The sequence below is a fragment of the Dryobates pubescens genome, chromosome 1 (assembly GCF_014839835.1).
Source record: "Dryobates pubescens isolate bDryPub1 chromosome 1, bDryPub1.pri, whole genome shotgun sequence".
Classification (NCBI taxonomy): domain Eukaryota; kingdom Metazoa; phylum Chordata; class Aves; order Piciformes; family Picidae; genus Dryobates; species Dryobates pubescens.
The window spans coordinates 19,461,168-19,480,248 of NC_071612.1; the positions used below are offsets into that span (position 1 = coordinate 19,461,168).

Consider the following 19,081-nt stretch of genomic DNA (forward strand, 5'->3'; position numbering starts at 1 on the left):
TCTGGAGACAGCTTTTTATTTGGCTTCAGATTTGGGTTTGTTCCAACAACACATATATAATTGGCGACCACTCACTTCTAATGAAGCAGTTGGAGGATGTGCTGTATATTTTTACATCATCTTCTAGGAACTGCTCTACCATCCTTCGTGTGCTGAAAGGCTGCGTGCTGGTGTGATAGAACATTGAAGAGCTCAAGTCGCATAAAGTTTGAACTTTCACTGTTTGTTCAATCAATATGAGCATAGGTGTTTTAAAATAACATTGTATCACAAAATGCTTTGATAGTTTTTCCACATTGAAAGCAATTTATATTCTTAGTTTTGATTCAAAACCTCAGAGCTGTTTTTGGCTAGTAGTAGAAAACTTTGCATAGCTGTGCGTAGCACCTTTAATCTTGACAGAACTATTAATGGTGTAAGGCAGTGCCTAATGTGACTACTTTGTCAGTTTGCTCCACTTTAATTGTAGGGTTTGGGTTTTATAATTAAAAACCAAAACAAAACCAAACCCCCGCAAAGGAGGGAGCTTATTCCCGTAAAAAGGAGTAGGTGTTTTTAAATCACCTTGAATAAATGCCATTTGTTTTCAATTTTGTGCAGTAATGTTAATAATACACATGAAAAAATCATTATGCAATGAGAAGAGCATTTAAAAAGGTACGTGAGCTTTATTTTTAGATTGCAATGAGGAATAGATTAGTGCAAGACATTTTTTGTGATTCATACAAGTGTAGCATATTATCAACCTTCTGATCCCTACACTCTAGAAGAAATTCAAAATATAAGGTTACTTTGAGAGAGAAGTCCAAAAATCCCAGGAAGTGGGAAGAATTTTCATCATAATGGTTGTAGTGTTCTGCACGTGTAAAAGCCCCCACAATTTTGTTGAAAGACTGAGTCTGTTACTCTTGTGAGTAACTTGAAATATTTTTACATGTAGCATAAAGGCAATCATCTTGATTTTGATAAGAGATGATAGAAGCAGATCCAAATAGGAACACAAAGTTCATGTTTCTTTTTGCAGAAAAAATAAAGAGGGAAAAATTGAAAGCATAGCTGACATATGGCATCTTTCAGAGGTTGTCTTGCTTGAAGAGGCTATTTCTTTTCCTGCCTAGATCACTCAAGCTGCATGAGTTTTAGGGTGCATTTAGGTTTGTTGTATGTTTGTGTGCTTTTCTTGTTTTTGGTGTGATGGTGGTTCAGTGTCACATACTTGGGTTGAATTTAGTGGTTCAGACCTCAGTTTCATATAGCTTGCTTTCTGACATGGTATTTCTAGATGATCATTTACCATGCAAGAAAAAAATTCCCCCACCTAAATCTGTGAAAAGCATTAAAAGTTCTGACAGTTCAGTGCTGTCTGTCTTTCCTTGGCACTTGTGAAGTGAACTGGCAAAACAGATACCGGGGAAAAAAATTGGGGGTTTTGTGTTTGCTTTCTCGAATGATAAATGCTCTTGTCTCTTCGGAGAATTTCTTACCTAATGCTGATATTTGCAAGCGGAGAGAGCCAGCATTTTGAGTATGTTTTTTCATTGGTGTGTTTTTTATAACACAGTTATGCCTATTTGACTGTGTGGATAATTAGAAATCCATTTATCCGAAGAAGCTGTGACTAACTTTCCATACATTTTCGTTATGCAAGTCAATTATCTACAGGATAGCTAAAGAGGTTGATAACAGTACCAGTGTGTTACTGGGTATGATACAGATGTTGAGAACTTTTCAGTATCTCTTGCTGGAGTAAATATTGTAAAATATAGAAAACAAGTTTTTTATTTTATTTAAGTATTTTGTCTTGTGGTTGTCTTTATTTAAATTAACCTTTTTTACACTGGAGGGTAGTGGCTGTTTAAGGCTCTGCTTGGAAAGAGCTATTTAGAGTAGAAGTACTACAAGGTATTTTGCAAGTTCAGAGGAGAATCTGGCCCTAGAAGGGCTTTTTTTTCTATGACTCAGTGACAGTGCTTTGTTTAATTGCAACCATAGTGCCTTGCTGCTGTTTCCGCAGGATTACATTGGAAAAAAAAAAAAAAATTAAAAACTATTTCTAATTTATTTCAAAGGGACTATTTCTTTGCTGGCTTAGCTAATTAATTTAAATGAAAAACAAATGTAATATTTAAAAATCTAGTGGCATGGAAATGATGAGAGCCAGGAGGTCAGACAAAGTCTCCGCAGTGAAAGGAGGAGTCATCCTTTGTTACACTTCTGTCATGTTTTGTGTTTTGGGTGGTTGTTCTTGGTTTGTTGGGTGTGTTTGTTTTTTTTTTCTTTTTTTGCCTGGTTGGTTTTAGTTTGTTTGGGTTTGATATTTTATTTCTTTTTTTTTTTTTCCCTGTTTCCTGTGATTTCAGTTTCTTGCATTGATAGTTATTATAACATCAACCACTTCCTAGATTGAATTTAAATTCCGAGCCTGACGCGCGTTGAGTACTAAGAGGAATCCCATAGGCACGCGCAGATTAAGGTAGCCCCTCTTCTCTTCAGACACAGTCTCAAGAGCACAAGGCTACTAAAACCAGATGGTGTTTTTTCCAACCACATAATTTCTCCTGTTTTGGAAACTTCCAATGGTGGCTGAAAAAAATAATAGAAATATTTTTCCTGGCAGTAAAATACGGAATGTAAAATACATATTATGTAAACGCCTTGTTATGTAAACCTCTTGATTGCCAAGGTCTTGCAGATCAGGTAAATACTCCTAGTTTCTTGCAAATGTTCTTGAAGGTTTCCAACAACTGACTAGACATGCACCCTGCAAAATATGTGGTCTTTTCAAATTTGAACTGAAATGTGTTTCCTTCAATTGTATGGGGTTTTTTTTAATGTTGAAACTTTGGCATTTAAGTTAGGAAAAAAAAAATGTATGTACTCTGAGCTAGCATAATTATAAATTCATAAATTATCAGTTGAGAAATCCCATCTATGTTATGTACAGGCTAGCATTAATTTTCAGAAGCATGGCTTTTTAGTGTTTTCTCGCAGTGGCCGAATACACTGTATGGTCTGATTCTCTGTGCCTAGAAAATTTGTCAACTTCAGCTGTACCATTCAGTTTTCAGACAAATGCAGTGATTAATTGCCTGGTTTTCTTCACTTGATGGTAGAGCTTAAATCAATAAATCTCATGACCTGAAAACAGTTTCTTGAAGTGATGCATTTTAGAATGCTTTACAAGAACTCAAAGGTCAAGTCTGAAGGAAACTGCTTTTATCTGAACTTGATATGTTGAACATGATCTGTGCAGCCTGAAATAAGTGATTCAAATTTGTACTTGATCTATTGACATACTAAATACAATAGTTTTTCACAGCAGTGCGTTTTGTTTAGTTTGTTTTAAATTCTCTAAAGCTTCAAATCCTCTGGGGCGTGGACTGACTTTGACATCATTAATTAACTGAGAATGTGTTCAATTTACTGTTAATTTACTACATTCCCCCCCCCCCCCCCCCCCCCGTTTGTTGCAATGACATTTACCTCTTTGTTGTCTATGGTGTTCTGGTATTTTCTCCAGTAAATAATAATTTAATATATTTCTATTTTAGACAAATCACTATTCCAAATGATTTTTTTTCCCAGTGCTGAGTTGAAGTAGCAGCATAAACGGAGTAGCAGAGTTGAAATCGGAACTCTGTGGCTTTTGAATGCAGACCAATAAGGGGGAAAAGGGCAAATCTTCCCTCCTGCACCTGAGGGAGAAAAATGCAGGTGATCTGCTTGAGCTTTCTTAGACTACTACTACAATATCAGCTAGAAAAGAGTCTCATGACAGGAAACAGTGTAGAAAAAAAAATTACTGAAATTATTGAATATTAAAAATAATAATAAAAATCAGTGTCCTGAATGTTTACTGATAACATTGTATTTTTTAGCCTTTTTATGAAATTGTCTGGAAATGAGTATCAAATATTATTTACTTATCAAAATATTCATATGAGTTTTTTACAGGGAATTGTAAAGTTTAAAGCAAGTGCCAATTGTCGCTTTGACGTGGAAAATCAGTGTTGTCTGAAGAAATAGGTACAAAAGAGCCCTTCCTTCTGTCACCAGCTGAGGGGCTGATAATTAATTCATCCTGACACATTCACTTCTTCTATCAGCTTAGTGTTCATCTAGATACTTTGGGCCACTGTTTTTGATGGCCTTATTTTTCCTTTTTTTCTCTGAATTTATAGAAGGCTTGGTGATAGTCATAATTCTATGGGTAAATTTTAAAAATACCAGCTTATAATCTCTGACTTCGGAGTCACGTGCCATGTGTTGCCCCAAGTGTCTGCTTCAGACGTTTGGAAGACATTTTTTTGTACATAGGAGTAAACCTAGCAGACGCCAGGCATGCTTTTCATCTTCATTGCAAGTATCATCGAAGTAGAATTGTGTGAATAGTTAATGGACAATGATCAGTTCATCACAACCATACACATTTTAAACAGAGATAAGCAACAGCAACTAGACTAAAAGCTGTTACTAGTGGGCAAAAGGAATGTTCTTAGTACTAAGTGCCGTTTTCTTTCTTAATGTATAATAGTCTTACAAGCTTCATTGTAAAACTGATAAGGAAAAAAATAGTATGCAGAAAACAGAGGATAAAAATTGAGTATGCTTGTAGTGCTTAGTCTGAGAGTTACTTACACTGTGAAAAGAGACCATAAGTAAATGCTCATCCATGTTGTGTAAAGGACACTTTGCTTTTGGATAAAAGCTTGTGTTTGTGTGGTTCATTTAGGGTTTTCTTTGCATGGAAAATTAAGAATGTCTCAATAAGGTGGTAATACAAGTTTTCTTCATGTAAGTGGTGTATAAAGCTTGTTAAATAGACATCTACAGGTAGTTAGGTAGTTCAGCTATGGGGAGGATTCTAGGTTGCAAAAGCACAGTGGATTTTTAAGCATGTCAGGGTTTTTAAATGTGTGGGTTGTTTTTTGGGGGTGGGGGGACACTGTTTTCTGTTTGGGGTTGTTTTTTCAGATATGAGGAAATTTTACTACTCTTTTTGGATGTTGTTCAGTTGCAGGGAGGGGTAATCGAAACATTGTGTAGAGGAATTATTGTTTTTCTGTAGTGCACAAGATAAACTTTTCTATTAGAGTTATTTAAAGTTGTGGTTCTAACACAGATTTTCTATCCCTGTCACAGCATCTTGGCACAAAGCAGCCTTCTGTCACACAAATAAGCATCAAATAAAGAACATCAGCAAAAGTGTCATATGAAACTCATAATTAGTTGTCAACATTTTAGCTGGTTCACTATGAATAACTTTTCCCTAAATCTTTTTTTCTTGTTTTATTTTTTTTTTCTTCCAGAAATACAAAGAATATGAGAAGGATGTTGCAATAGAAGAAATTGACGGCCTTCAGCTTGTGAAAAAGTTAGCAAAGAATATGGAAGAAATGTTTCATAAGAAGTCTGAAGCTGTCCGGGTAAGTAGCAGATCAATTTGCTATTTCATTCTATGATGTAAAACTAAGTATATAATTTAGCTCTGCTCCGCAGGCTGTACTGGTGATTGAAGGCGCTGAAGCGGAAATGCTAAAGCATTCAGAAGTATTTTAGCATTGGTGTTCAGGAGAATAGATATAAATTATTTATACTATCAATAGATAAACGCAGGAGAGAACAACTAGGTTTGGACTACCACTTTCCCACATGTGTCTGTAAGGCATTACTTGTGTTCAGTAACTACATGTGCATTAAAATGTTAAGATTTCAGAACAGCAAACCAAAGCAGATTTAATGACACTGTTCACTGTTGTGAAATAGTATTTGAGGGAATTGGCTGAGTTCAATAACTGTCCTTTAGTTTTCAACACCTGTCCTTTTGGTCAAATCTAGAAAAAATGCAGATATATCAAACAGGACTCAATCCAAAATTCTTTTAATTGGTAGCATTACATCACTCTAAATGAAACTTAATGATCATTAAGTAATTCCATGGAGCTTTCTGTACATCTGTAGATTTAATTTCTTTTTATTTTTTAATATCTCCATTCTGATCCTCCTTTTTTTAGGAGCTTTGGTGCCATGTTAGATTAGATTTCCATAACAAATAAGTTCCGACTTCTGTGTTTTACTATGTCGAGTAGGAGTTCATTGTAACATGCGTGTACTGAAGAACAAGAAGTCTTCCTGTGGTAGTCTTTGCTTTGCATTATTCTTTGCCAGAATGTGACTGCTTGTAACAGTACTTTCTATTACATCACCTGTATCAACAAATTAATGGGACATTATGGTGATGCCATTTACTACCAGCGACACTTTCAGCCAGATTTGTCAGCTCCGTTGAGTTGAAGGATATTGTTTGAACTGTGAAGCTGCGTGGCACACCCAAGGACCAGGGATTCCTTTTATGTAACTGTAGATACAGTTTTGTTTTCAGCCTTTTATTATTCGTTACGGTGCAAAAAGGAGGAAGGAATTTGGCTGTATTTTAGAGGCTGAATTTTCTGGGCTGGCAGTGAAGTAAAACATATTTCAGCTTGTAAACTGAGTGCTCTTGGCAGGGAAGCAGAGAAAGACAATAAACATGGAACCTCTCAATGCTATTTTTGGAGTCTGTTTTCAGAGAAAAACTGCACTTCAAGATGCATGCAACAGCTTCCAGAAGCCTGGAGAATATTGACTTGGGGGTGGGAGGGATGTTGGTGGGTATACGGGCTGTGGATGGGTGTTTGCCTTGTTGTTTAGCAGAAAAAAACCTGTTACCCTGAGATCATAACAATGTCAAAAAACCATACTCAGAACAGAACTTTAGAGTGAGAAATGACCAGCAAGCTTCACGCTTGTTCCTCCTCAGAGCTCTCTTCCATCTGGGGGGAGTGCTCTAGGGAATGACAGTTTTTCTCTCAATTGAAACTTGGTAACAAATGTTTTCTAATGTTTGAGAGTGTTTAGAAGTGGTTTGGTCTCTTCATACAGATGGTGTTTTTATCTAAGAAGGGAAAAAAATAGGCCACCATGCTCTGAGTAAAAGGAAGCTCAAATTCTGTGAAGTCAAACTGTGCATATAGTGTTGTGTGAAAGGGTTTTGGCGCCAGAGCCTTCTTTGGGAGGTTGCTGTTTTTGGAAAAGGAGTTAGAAGCTTGGTTTGGACAAGGACTCTACTTCTGGAAAATGGTCCATTAAGTGTACTTCCAATACAGTTGTTATTTTCTGCATAATTACATAGCATGATCCATCTTGGTTGCTAGATGTGTAGTGAATGATCTTTTATGTTATCTTTTATGTAGTGTTTAGCATTTTATTTCATGGTAAGTACAAAAAATCCTTTGGTACAGTGCAGGTTTTGCATGAATTCTTTCTTTGATGCATCATAGTTAAGTTTTTTCCTCCTATCTGGAGAGGTGAAATGTGAGTTACAAAGCTCCTCTGGACCTAAGATCTCTGCTCTGTGCATCACTTTGCCTCTAAAATAATAGACTGCTAGCATAAGTTTTTGATGAAAACTTGCACAAAAGAGCACTGAAACCTAGAGTTTAGAATAATTTTTAGATGCATTAGCAGTAATATTTGGATATGTAGTGAATGGAGACATCCCTTCAAAATATATCAGCCCTAAAAATAATGGGGGGGCAATAATGAGAGTTCAAATCGGAGTGCTCAGAAAACGTGTTCCCATGTTACTCCAAATTGTTACCCTATGCTGCTCATCGGATTTGCTTTAAGTACATGAAAAATCCATGGTTTAATTTGGAATACTTTTTAGATAAATGATTTTAAGCAACATACTTTTTTTTTTTTTTTGCCCTAGAAGATGTAGAAATCTGTGGAACTTATTCAGAAAAGCACAGTATATAAAATGTTTAATTTGCTGAAAAGGCTAAGAATGTGTCCAGAGAAGGGCAATGAGGCTGGTGTGAGGCTTCGAGCACAAGCTCTGTGAGGAGAGGCTGAGGGAGTTGGGATTGTTTAGCCTGGAGAAGAGGAGGCTCAGGGGAGACCTTATTGCTGTCTACAACTCTTTGTAGGGTGGTTGTAGCCAGGAGGGGGTTGGTCTCTTCTCCCAGGCAACCAACACCAGAATAAGAGGACACAGTCTCAAGCTGTGCCAGGGCAAGTTTAGGCTGGAGGTGAGGAGAAAGTTCTTCACTGAGAGAGTTGTTAGCCATTGGAATGTGCTGCCTGGGGAGGTGGTGGAGTCACCATCCCTGGAGGTGTTCAAGAGGGGACTGGATGTGGCACTTGGTGCCATGGTTTAGTCATGAGGTCTGTGGTGACAGGTTGGACTTGATGATCTTTGAGGTCTCTTCCAACCTTGGTGATTCTGTGACTTGGAAATATAGGAATAGGATTGGAAAGGCCCTCAGGTTTGGGTTTGTGGTGTGGGGTTTTTTGGTGTTGTGTTTTTTGCCTTTTTTTTTTCTTTATGCTTTCAAACACATTAACTTGTTTGAAGCTCCTAATCACATTTGAACTTCCTTCTCCCCCTCCTTCCCTTTATAGTCTGGTTGAATTTTTATCTTTCTCTCTCATCGCTTTTCATAGTGATTAGTTGGTTCAGCATGATTTTTATCATATCCATCCCCTGTTTGAATTACCCTTCAGCATGCAATTATCCTATCACAGAATGTCCTATTTTTGTGCTGTCAGATAGATACAATAAATGGAAAACTGAAAGTGCTAAACCAATTATATAACCTTTTGTCATCTACTCACTGATGGAAACCCTAGCAAACAACTTGTTTTTTTTTTTTCTCTTCCCCTCCCCACTGTTCACTATTTACCTTAGATGTACGTCAGTTTAGGATATTCCTGTTAACTATTTCCTTCCTCATACTGCCCTACTTGATCGAATTTCAGAGAGGCAACTTCAGATTTTATTTTGAAATATCTGTGACATGATTGAAGTTAAAAACATTGAGAAGTGCTTTTCATTCAATGTTTCTGCAGCTCTCTTTCTAGCTGTGACAAGTGTAGATTTATCCATTTATCTTCAAGACAAAGACATTTGAGCTGGGGAAAATCTTACTGTCTGTAAGGTGGCATCAGTGGAAGCATTTCCTGTGCTGTTCGGCAGCGAGTTTAATTTTGCAGCCAAACCCAAATGATCCCTTTGAGAGCCCTGCATAGCCTGCTGTCACTTGTGGTATTCCTTCACTTGCTTTTCCTGGACTTTCAGTGATTTCATTCATAGGAAATGTCCTTGATTGGTCTTAATTAAAAAATAGCTGTGGTTTTTGTTTTTGGGGTTTTTTTTAATCATTAAACTTCTGGTTTAATTTTTTGGAAGGTTTTATGATATTTTAAAGATTCTCTTTGTTTGAAATGAAGAGGAATACAGCATGATGACAATGCCCATTAGGAAACTTGATAGTGGAAAAAAAAGCTGGAATTAAAACTATTAACTTCATCCTGTTCTTTAAGGGTGTAACTAGAAAAATATCAAAGGAAGACTGAGGGAAGTGAAAAAGAAAACAAAATGAAAGATAAAAAAAATTACTAGGGAGCATTCAAAAAGCTATTATTGAAACTAGCTATGCACTTAAATCTTTATTTTCATTAGTGTTTCTTTACAAATAACTAGAAATCCTGTAAACGTGTTTGATTTAGTTGTAAGATGGCAAATCAAGTGTTCAGGATTCTTTTCCTTTGAGACACCTACCTTTACTGCAGCAGAAAATGCAAATAAGGGATTTCTTTTTATTAACTTTTCCCACTGCATCTACCTGGTGTTCATTGTGAAGCTGATTCTCATTATAACTGTACTGTGAAAAGTAATTGCTGTTGTACAGTAATTCAATTTCAGTGCATTCATGCATCAGTAAGCTAGTGGGGTTTATCTAGAGAAACCTGGGACTTTAAAGCCTTTTATCATGAAATTCCACGTGCAGATAAACGCTCTTCCAAGGAGCAGAGTATCAGCATTTACATTTAACAAACATTTGCAGTGAGGAGTAATGGATTTTTTTTTTTTTCCCCCACCAATGATTTTTACACCAGTCTTTAAACTGTTTTCAGATTCTAGAGGAGGATGTTGTTTATGCACAATAAAAAACAAAACCACCACCACCAAAAAAAAAAAATGAAAAAAATGCTTATGCTTTTTTATATCCATATCTAGTTTGCACATTCTAGAGCATGGATGCGTATACATGTGTGTACATATCAGTATGGACAGCATTCTGAGGTTGTGGGAAGGGGGTTGTTTTCAGATAGCTTTGGAAGGCTATGAAGATTTGCCTTTGTTCCAGTTAGAGAAAGCTATGTTTTGTTTTTGACTCAGAGTAATGTAAACACCTTGTAACTGAAGGAGAGAAGCTTGGCAGAATTTGGTTGGATGAGTTAAAATGTTGTTTTGTTATTTTGACTTATTGTATGTCTTAATTACATGTATGCCAGTAGAAAATGACCAATTGAGATGTGACACATGTGCCTTCTCATAGACTATATAACTTTGCTGTATAATGTAATAAAGGTCTTTGCCTGCTTACATCTGGTCCTGAAAGCATTGGTCAAGGTGAACCCAACAGCTGTCCAACAGTCTTTTACATGAGGTTTGTGTATAACAATAACATATGCAACTTATTACTAATTTTTTTCATATATATGAACACACATATGTAAGTCAAGTATTTAACTCCATGTACTACATCCACATATTTCCAAGGAAGTACTGGTAAATTGGTGCCCTGATCAAAAAAATTAATCTCTATTTAAAATAAAGTAAAATGATGTTGATGAGCATAGAGATGGTGGCAAGTAGTCCAAGGATGAGAGTGAAAGGTCCTAAACAGAGGAAGTTTCTTTTTCCATAGGAATATTTTGCAATTATTTGAATAAGATTAGTTTATGAAAGTAAAGAATTCATACTAAATATTGTAGTCAATGAATGTAAGTTTTGGTTACAAACCTTCCACAAATACTTTACAGTTTTCTTGGATGTATTTGTGGATTAACAAATTTTTGGTGGGTTACCCAATGGTATGTTTGTCCCCATTAGATCTGACACATGGATACAGAGGAAGGTTTTGTTTTCTGGCTGGCTAAAAGTGGCATTTAGAACTGGAGTTTGAAAGCAGACATTTAAGTGGATGTCTTTCTTATCTGCTGCTGTGCACCTTTTCATCCAAGAATTTAGTCATTCACATTAAGATTACTGCTTACAGCTGATGTCACTGATCTCAGACAAAAGTGTTATCACAGAAAATAAGCTAAATAAATCTCAGGTTTGTATATTTATATAATTAGGGATGGAGGGTTGTGGGAGGGGGGTTCTCTGAGTGAATAACTTATGTTCTTTTATTGAAGTTATTGCTTTCTTCCTTCCCCTTTACATTTGGACTTATGGCCACTTTTGCCAGTGGTTAAATCCCTGTCATGAAGTTTAGGGAGCGGTTACAGGAAGGGAGTCTGTAAAATCCTCACTGAGGAAAGGCAGAAAACACCCACTCACAAGGAAGGTGTGGAGAACACAGCACAGTGAAAGGGTGCTGGAGTGATGTAGGAGGAACTTGAACAAATTGAGACATTTCTTTAACAGATCAGGTGTAGAGATTAAAAAAAAAAAAATAAAAAAACCCCCAATGTTATATGGAAAATGGGAACCTGATGAAGAAAAAATACATGTGCTTCTCTATCCATTGTGTTCAGTCGTATTGGATTTATCTTCTTAAATCCATTGAGCTGTTAATTAAAACCACTGTTTTGTGCATGTATGTGACCAAAGCAGATATAGTTTTGAATATTCAGGGACCATATAATAATAATAAAACAGGTTGGAAGAGACCTTCAAGACCGTCGTGTCCAACCCCTCAACCAATCCAACCCACCTAAACAACTAACCCATGACACCAAGCACCCCATCAAGTCTCCTTCTGAACACCTCCAGTGATGGTGACTCCACCACCTCCCCGGGCAGCCCATTCCAATGGGCAATCACTCTCTCTGCATAGAACTTCTTCCTAACATCCAACCTAAACCTCCCCTGGCATAGCCTGAGACTGTGTCCTCTTGTTCTGGTACTGAATTAGGCTAAAAAACCCCCAACAAACAACCAAACCCTCCCCCCATTTTTCCTCAGTCAAATTTTACAGAAGTCTAGCTTGAATGAACACATTGTAGTGAAAGCTGAAAGATGGTAGCACTGCTTAAAGAAAAATTCAGTTAACAGGGAGGAAATACTCCAAGTGAAATTTGAACTGAATTTTTCTGTGTGTTTTATATCTACACTGTTCTCAGTGTCCACTGTATATTTTATTACACTATTTTTATTCTGATTTTCTATCACATTGATCAAGGCTAGACTGGAAATGGAAGCAAATAATCATTGATATTTCATATTCATATAATAGAAAATAGAAAGGTCATAAATGTCAAAACTTATTACTTTGCTTGTCTCAGTATTTCTAAATGTAAACACTTTTTCACTATCCACTCTGTTCCATCACTGAACTAATTTGCATCTGCAGAATTAGAAGGAAGAAAGATGAATATCAAAATGCACTCTTTAAAAACTGTGCTGCTCAGTGGGTGTTTTTCTGACCCTGATTCTTTTATGTTATTTTAAGCACAGTAGGACAGGTTGTGTTTTATCAGCAGATGGAAATGGGAGAAAAATACCATGAAGTTTATGAAACTACAGGAGGAAAAAATTACAAATGGTTGTGGGTGGAAGGAAATTATGGTGAATCAACCTAGTGTCACTATAAATAGCTTTAAATGATAGAATAAAGACACAATGAATAAAGGAGAGATGGTTACAATTGTCTTAATTACTGCCAACAAATTAAAGGGTTTCAGCAATATTTTTATATTCACATTTAGTATTTTAACTGTAATTGTTGCTGGTTATTTTTGGTATCATTTGAGTTTTTCTCATAGCTCTACTGATCTCTGTAAGTGATGAATTCGTGTTCTGAAAGCATTAAGAGCTTTATTTAATTTTTGCCAAATTGGTCTACACTGGAAATTGAAAAGATGGTTAACAATCCACTGACAGTAGGGTATACAGCAGCGTAGTACATGACTATTTAAAGGCACACCAAATACTTTTCTTGTTTATTGGTTTTGGTCATAAAAAGTTGCCTTTGTTTAAATGTGTGGAAATTAGGCTCTGACAAATGAAGCATTAGCAAACCTATTCTGGTGCAGATCAGCCTGATCACATTGCTGCTTTGCTTTTCGTTTCTTTGGGTTTCCCATTAAATTTGTTTATTTGTAAACAGATACTGCTAAGAATTCTGAAAGGGGAAAATGTTTCCTTTTATTAGAGTGCAGGTGGGCTTCTCTTTTCCTTAAACTTCATTCCCTTCACATAGCTGCAATGTAAGTGCTCTGATGTCCTCAGGCTGGTGAACAAAACAAATTAAGGGAAAGTTAGAATCGGTTTCTCTCATACCTGCACAACCCATGTAATGGAATAGATAGGCTTAATGGAAGTCAGAGGTTTTGTCTGTAGGCCTCTCTGAGGTCTACAGGGAGACCAAGTACATTGATTAAATCTTTATCTAACTCTTACATGTCCTAAAATCCAGGTTAGCTAAGTAGAGAAAATAATTCTTCACATAGGTGAAGAAGTGGGGGTGAAGAAGAGGTGGGGGGGAAGGGGGAAGAGTCAAAACCTTTGCAGGTTTGGAGCTCTCATTTTCTTGGTAGGGCTTGTAATAAATACCAAAAAACCCCAAACAAAACCCACCAAAACAAAACACCACACAAACAAAACTCAAAAAAGGAACTACTTTAACCATGCTTTCAATTTTGGCTGTCTTTAAAGCTCTGGAATGCTTGCATGCTAAAAGAACTCCATCCAGTTTTAGGAAATTCAGTGAATTTCTTTTGAAACCTCAAGTTATGAAAAAGAAAAAAATACTCCAAAGAAAAAGAGGGAGGAAAATGAAGACTCGGAGAGGAAAACTTAAAAGCATTTGCTGCCAAAGAATATTATGATGGTTTCTTCTTTAGCACTGAGAAAATAAGTGAAAAGCATTTAAAGATAGTGCATTCAAATATAGAACATTTATCTGAAAATATAGGCAGAGAGAAAAATCAAACCAGCCACTTCACAGAATAAGTCTCAGACTTCATTGCAGAAGTACGTAACATTCAGCCTTTGCCATCAACATAAAGTAGTTTTCCACACAGCAGAAAGAAAACAGGAAAGTAGTTTTGGAAGCATGAGGTAGCATAAATTAGCCTCATGTATCCTCCTTTCTTATCAGTGTTTTAGAGCATGAATATATTAAAATATTTTACATTGATGTTATTTTGACCAAAGCATTTGGGCTGCCCAGCTTGCAGTTCAATGTGGGATTTCAAATAGTCGCTTCAAGCTGGAATGTATTATCATGTTCACTCCAGTTGCACGGTCATCACCAGTTCAATTTTCAGTTGTAACCCTTACTTCATATTGTAAATATGCATCGCTACGTCTATTTTTGGAATGATAAAAATTATTCTGCAATTTTATAAATACCACTATATCCTTTAAAAAAGTTTTGCCAGCTCACTTTTTGTTTGTTTTTACTAACTGACTGTAAATCTTCTCTTGAGAAGATGACCTATAGCTAGTTTGCTGTTCATGTAGCATCAGCCTGTTTTCTGAAACCTTTGATAGTCAGTTAAATGCTTAGCTAATGAATAAAGTTATTTTCTAAAAGAGAATGCTTGATTTGGTGTAACTTGAATTCACCAAGAGTAGGTTTTCAAGCTGCTGCCTTCTTTTTATGTGAATGATGCCAGACTCTTTTGTGGGGTCTATGGTGCATAAGAGAATGGCAGGAGCAGTAGTGAGGAGAAGCCTCTTAATAGCTTTTTTGGAGGGATTTAATGAATGGTCATTTATCAGTCACTCTCCTACTCAAAGTATTATCGTCTCTGTGGGATTCTTTATTTTGAAGTGCTCAGAAGCATATAAATGAAAAGAGCTGTAAAGAGAATTCATTAATATTTTTAAGAGCTCTAATTCTTTACTCTGACTTTGTGATAGAGCTTCCAGAAGATGTAGTGTTGGGTAAGGTGTGTTACCTTAGCCTAAACTGGAGCACCATTGAGGGAGAACCTCCTACGCAGAGGGCAAATACCCCACTTATCCTACATACTTCTACTTTTCTTGAGTTATTTGACTTCAGTGTAATTAGGTAGGAAGATGCCTGCTTAATCTAAAAATACTTGCAGCTTGGTTCATTTGTTACAGCTGATGGTGTATTCCAAAGCTGAGCATCGCTACTTTCTCATGTTTTGGATTTTTAACCCTTACTGGTTCAAAAGGTATTCTGCCTCATCTCATTTTCCCTGAAAACTATAGTTAGCTTTATCTTCTTATTTGATTATACTTATAGATTTCTACAGGAAACCCATCATATGCTCCTTCCCCTGGGAAATTTCTGTTAGACTGGAAAATCAAATGGACTATAGCAGTGCACTTTAAGTGTACAGGCTCTCTAGGCGGCTTCCAGTGACTATAGGAGTAAAGAAATTACGTAACACCGCTGACTTTCAGGGGATCACAATTTCTTTTGGAGTAAATCAGAGTTTAAGATTATCACTGCAGGCCTATGCTATGCAACACTTTTGAGAGACAAATGTGGACTGAAAGTGAGATGCTTCTTTTTTGTCATGGAAAAACAGGAGAGTTTTGAGAGTGAATCAACGGAACATTTAGTTAACATTCTTGCATTGAAATGTATTTTAACAGCTGTGTGAAATGAATCTGTAATAAAACATCAGACTTGATGCTGGAAGTAGAACATCAGATGTTCAAAGCTAATCCTTCTTTTGATGAATACCAAGAAAAAAGGCTCAAGTTTTGTTTGTTAGCATTAGACTTCTGAATTGCCCTAGCCTGTGCTTCTGTGTTCTTGCAAATTTGCTCTTCAAAAGAAGTCTCACCACCAGCTTCCACAGGTGTGTACTCCTCTATTTCCATTACATTTCCCTCCACTGCACTGTCACAGATGTTTGTGTGGCTGTGCAAAGCAGCACAAGAATTGTTAAGACCAAAGAAGTATCCAGTATAGAACCCCCAACCCAAAAGCTTAAGAAAGAAGGATTTCATAAAAATGTCCAGATGAATCTTTCCATATACATAGAAGAATCATAAAACATTCATGTTGTAAAATTAAGTCTTATGGAACAAAAAACAAACCAAAAAACAGCTGAGGACCACAGCTTTATAGAGCACTTCTGCATTGTATTTGTGTGAGAACAACTGCCAGGTGGGGGTTGGTCTCTTCCCCCAGGCAACCTGTGACAGAACAAGAGGACACACTCTCAAGCTGCACCAGGGGAGGTTTAGGCTGGATGATAGGAAGAAATTCTTCACAGGGTGATTGCCCATTGGAATGGGCTGCCCAGGGGAGGTGGTGGAGTCACCATCACCGGAAGTGTTTAAAAATAGACTACATGAGGCAGTTAGTGCCATGGTTTAGTTGATTAGATGGTGTTGGGTGATAGGTTGGACTTGATGATCTCGAAGGTCTTTTCCAACCTGGTTAATTCTGTATTCTGTAACATTCTGTAACAGATTTAACACATCCAAGTGCTGGGTTCTGCACATTGGCCACAGCAACCCCATGCAGTGCTACAGGCTGGGTTCAGAGTGGCCAGGCAGAAATTGACCTGGGGGTACTGGTCGATGGTAGGCTGAATATGAGCCTGCAGTAAGCCCAGGCGGCCAAGAGGGCCAATGGCATTCTGGCCTGCATCAAGAACAGTGTGGCCAGCAGGAGCAGGGAGGTCATTCTGCCCCCATATACTTCACTGGTTAGGCCACACCTCGAGTACTGTGTCCAGTTCTGGGCCCCTCAGTTTAGGAAGGATGTTGACTTGCTGGAGCGTGTCCAGAAAAGGGCAACAAGGTTGGTGAGGGGCTTGGAGCACAAGCCCTATGAGGAGAGATTGAGGGAGCTGGGGTTGCTTAGTCTGGAGAGGAGGAGACTTGGGGGTGACCTTATTGCTCTCTACAACTACCTGAAGGCGGGTTGTAGTGAGGCGGAGGTTGGTCTCTTCTCCCAGGCAACCAGTACCAGAACAAGAGGGCACAGTCTCAGGCTGCATCAGGGGAGGTTTAGGCTGGAGGTTAGGAGGAAGTTTTACACAGAGTGATTGCCCACTGGAATGGGCTGCCTGAGGAGGTGGTGGGGTCGCCGTCGCTGGGGGTGTTCAGGGCGAGGCTTGACAGGATGCTTGGTTGTATGATTTAGTTGATTGGGTAGTGTTGGATGATAGGTTGGACACGATCTCGAAGGTCTCTTCCAACCTGGTTTATTCTATTCTATTAAGTACAACAGTGCAGTAATTTATTTCAGGTAGCATTTTGATTTCTATACTATGTATTTATGCCCCATTAACTTTGGCATGCATTTTAAAATTAGTTACACTGAAAGGAACAAACAAATAGAATTATAGATAACATTTTTTGTAACTTAGATTACTGTCCATATAAATAGATACAGCTCTGTATTCTTGGATCAAATGCAATTCTCTGTCCTTTGAGCTAGCACAACACATCGTGGATGATTGCTTCTGGCAGTGCTGTGCAAGTACTGCTAGGCGATGAACTCTTTGAGTAAATCATAACAAAAAAAGTATTTCATGGAAGAAATAAACAGTTCCAAACTGATACTATAAATTGAAGTTTTATTGATGAATCTGCTTTTTGTTACAAGGGTTAAATTACAGCAATCATTGTGGCATAAAGTACTACAGAAACACTGCATTACAGAAAAATTTTGTGCCCTGTGTTTCTGATGGGTCATTTCAGTACAATGAAAAAAATGCAACCAACATTATATGCAAGGAAAACAAAGAGAATGAGTGCTCTGTAGCTGTGAAATCTTTGTTTTAAAACCAAGCTGGGGTTGGAGTAGCAAGCTGTGCTGTAGAAAAGGCATTTGGAGATTTCAGGATCTTCTCATCACCTTTTCTAGATATACAATAGTGTGAGTTATATGCTGTGTCCCCTAAAGGGTTAAAGGACAACTACTTTAATGTGTCAGAAAAAAAAGGAAGCTGGGTATTTGGAGGTCAATTCATTAATTCTTATGTGTAAGGATAAGACATATTTAAAAGCACTTTAAATCTTGGCCCAGGTAGGGAATACACCAAGGGAGAATGTCAGTAAACACCTTTATTTGCTAGTTTATACCCCACTTTTTGTCAGTGGTGGTTTTGGTACCCTTTGGGGCTAGCACAATGAGGGGATTTTGTCTTTCTTAGGAGTAGACTGGAATAAAATTTATGATTAAGAAAGATTGGCTTATACTGTAACTTTCATTACATGGGGAAAAAGAATTTTGCCAGGTAAATAAGTTTTAGGTCTCATTTCCCATATCCTGTGGTGAGACGGTAAATTAGCATTTTGTAAATGTTCCAGTAGATTTGTAATTCTAGAATAATTAATTTTGCATTTATTTGAATTGTGTTGCATTTAGGGAGCTTACTTAGGGAGTTTTTACATTAACAAAAATAACACTGTGGTGGTAATTTTGACATGGGTCTAAGACGGCTAAAATGATCTTCTTTTAATGCAAATATTTTTGACATATAAAAATGGAAATACTGCCTTGATTGTGAATTAAGCAGTCTCAAATTAAATGTCAACATTAATCTTGATACAAATGGGAACAGTTATTCTTCTTTTGCCTTTAAATAATTTCATCCTCATGATTTAGAAATTAAATCACTAACCTCTTGATCTTTATTTTTGATGAAAGTTCAATAAGGAATTGGTTAAATTCATAAAAGATGAGTCCATGGGTGGCTAATTAATATACTAATGGACACCCTTTAACTCAAAAAGTCCATAAACCGCTGATTGCCATAAGCTGGAATAATTTACTGACAAAAATATATAAAAATTATATGTTGTCCTTTTGAAAGACTGCATAGCTTTGCTGAGCATTTGATACAGTTCTTTGGGAGGTGGTGTCATCTTTAACAAAGAAAACAATTATTTTTTTAACCAAATGCAGCATGCTTCTGGCTTTTGTCTTCTCATTGATCGTGTTTTCTGAGCTCAGATCAGTGTGATATTATATCAGACAAAACTATGCCCTGTATATTTAGCTTTTACTTTTTTTTTGCCCAGAGAGAGAGAGGAATCATTCAGGTGACACTGGCCTGTCCTCTTAGTGCAAACTGA

General features: G+C 37.1%; 1 protein-coding gene across 4 annotated transcripts in view; it reads left to right on the top strand.

The window, feature by feature from the left end:
* CACNA2D3 (calcium voltage-gated channel auxiliary subunit alpha2delta 3) overlaps positions 1 to 19,081 on the top strand; it is a 425,193-nt gene that overhangs the window by 89,972 nt on the left and 316,140 nt on the right. For all 4 annotated transcript variants that reach the window (XR_008462276.1, XM_009910018.2, XM_054162207.1 and 1 more), the window contains exon 3: positions 5,310 to 5,426. Coding sequence is in view for 3 of the 4 variants with exons in the window: in XM_009910018.2 (XP_009908320.1) it covers positions 5,310 to 5,426 (117 nt within the window). In the remaining variant the exon portion in view is untranslated. The remainder of the gene's footprint in view (positions 1 to 5,309; positions 5,427 to 19,081) is intronic.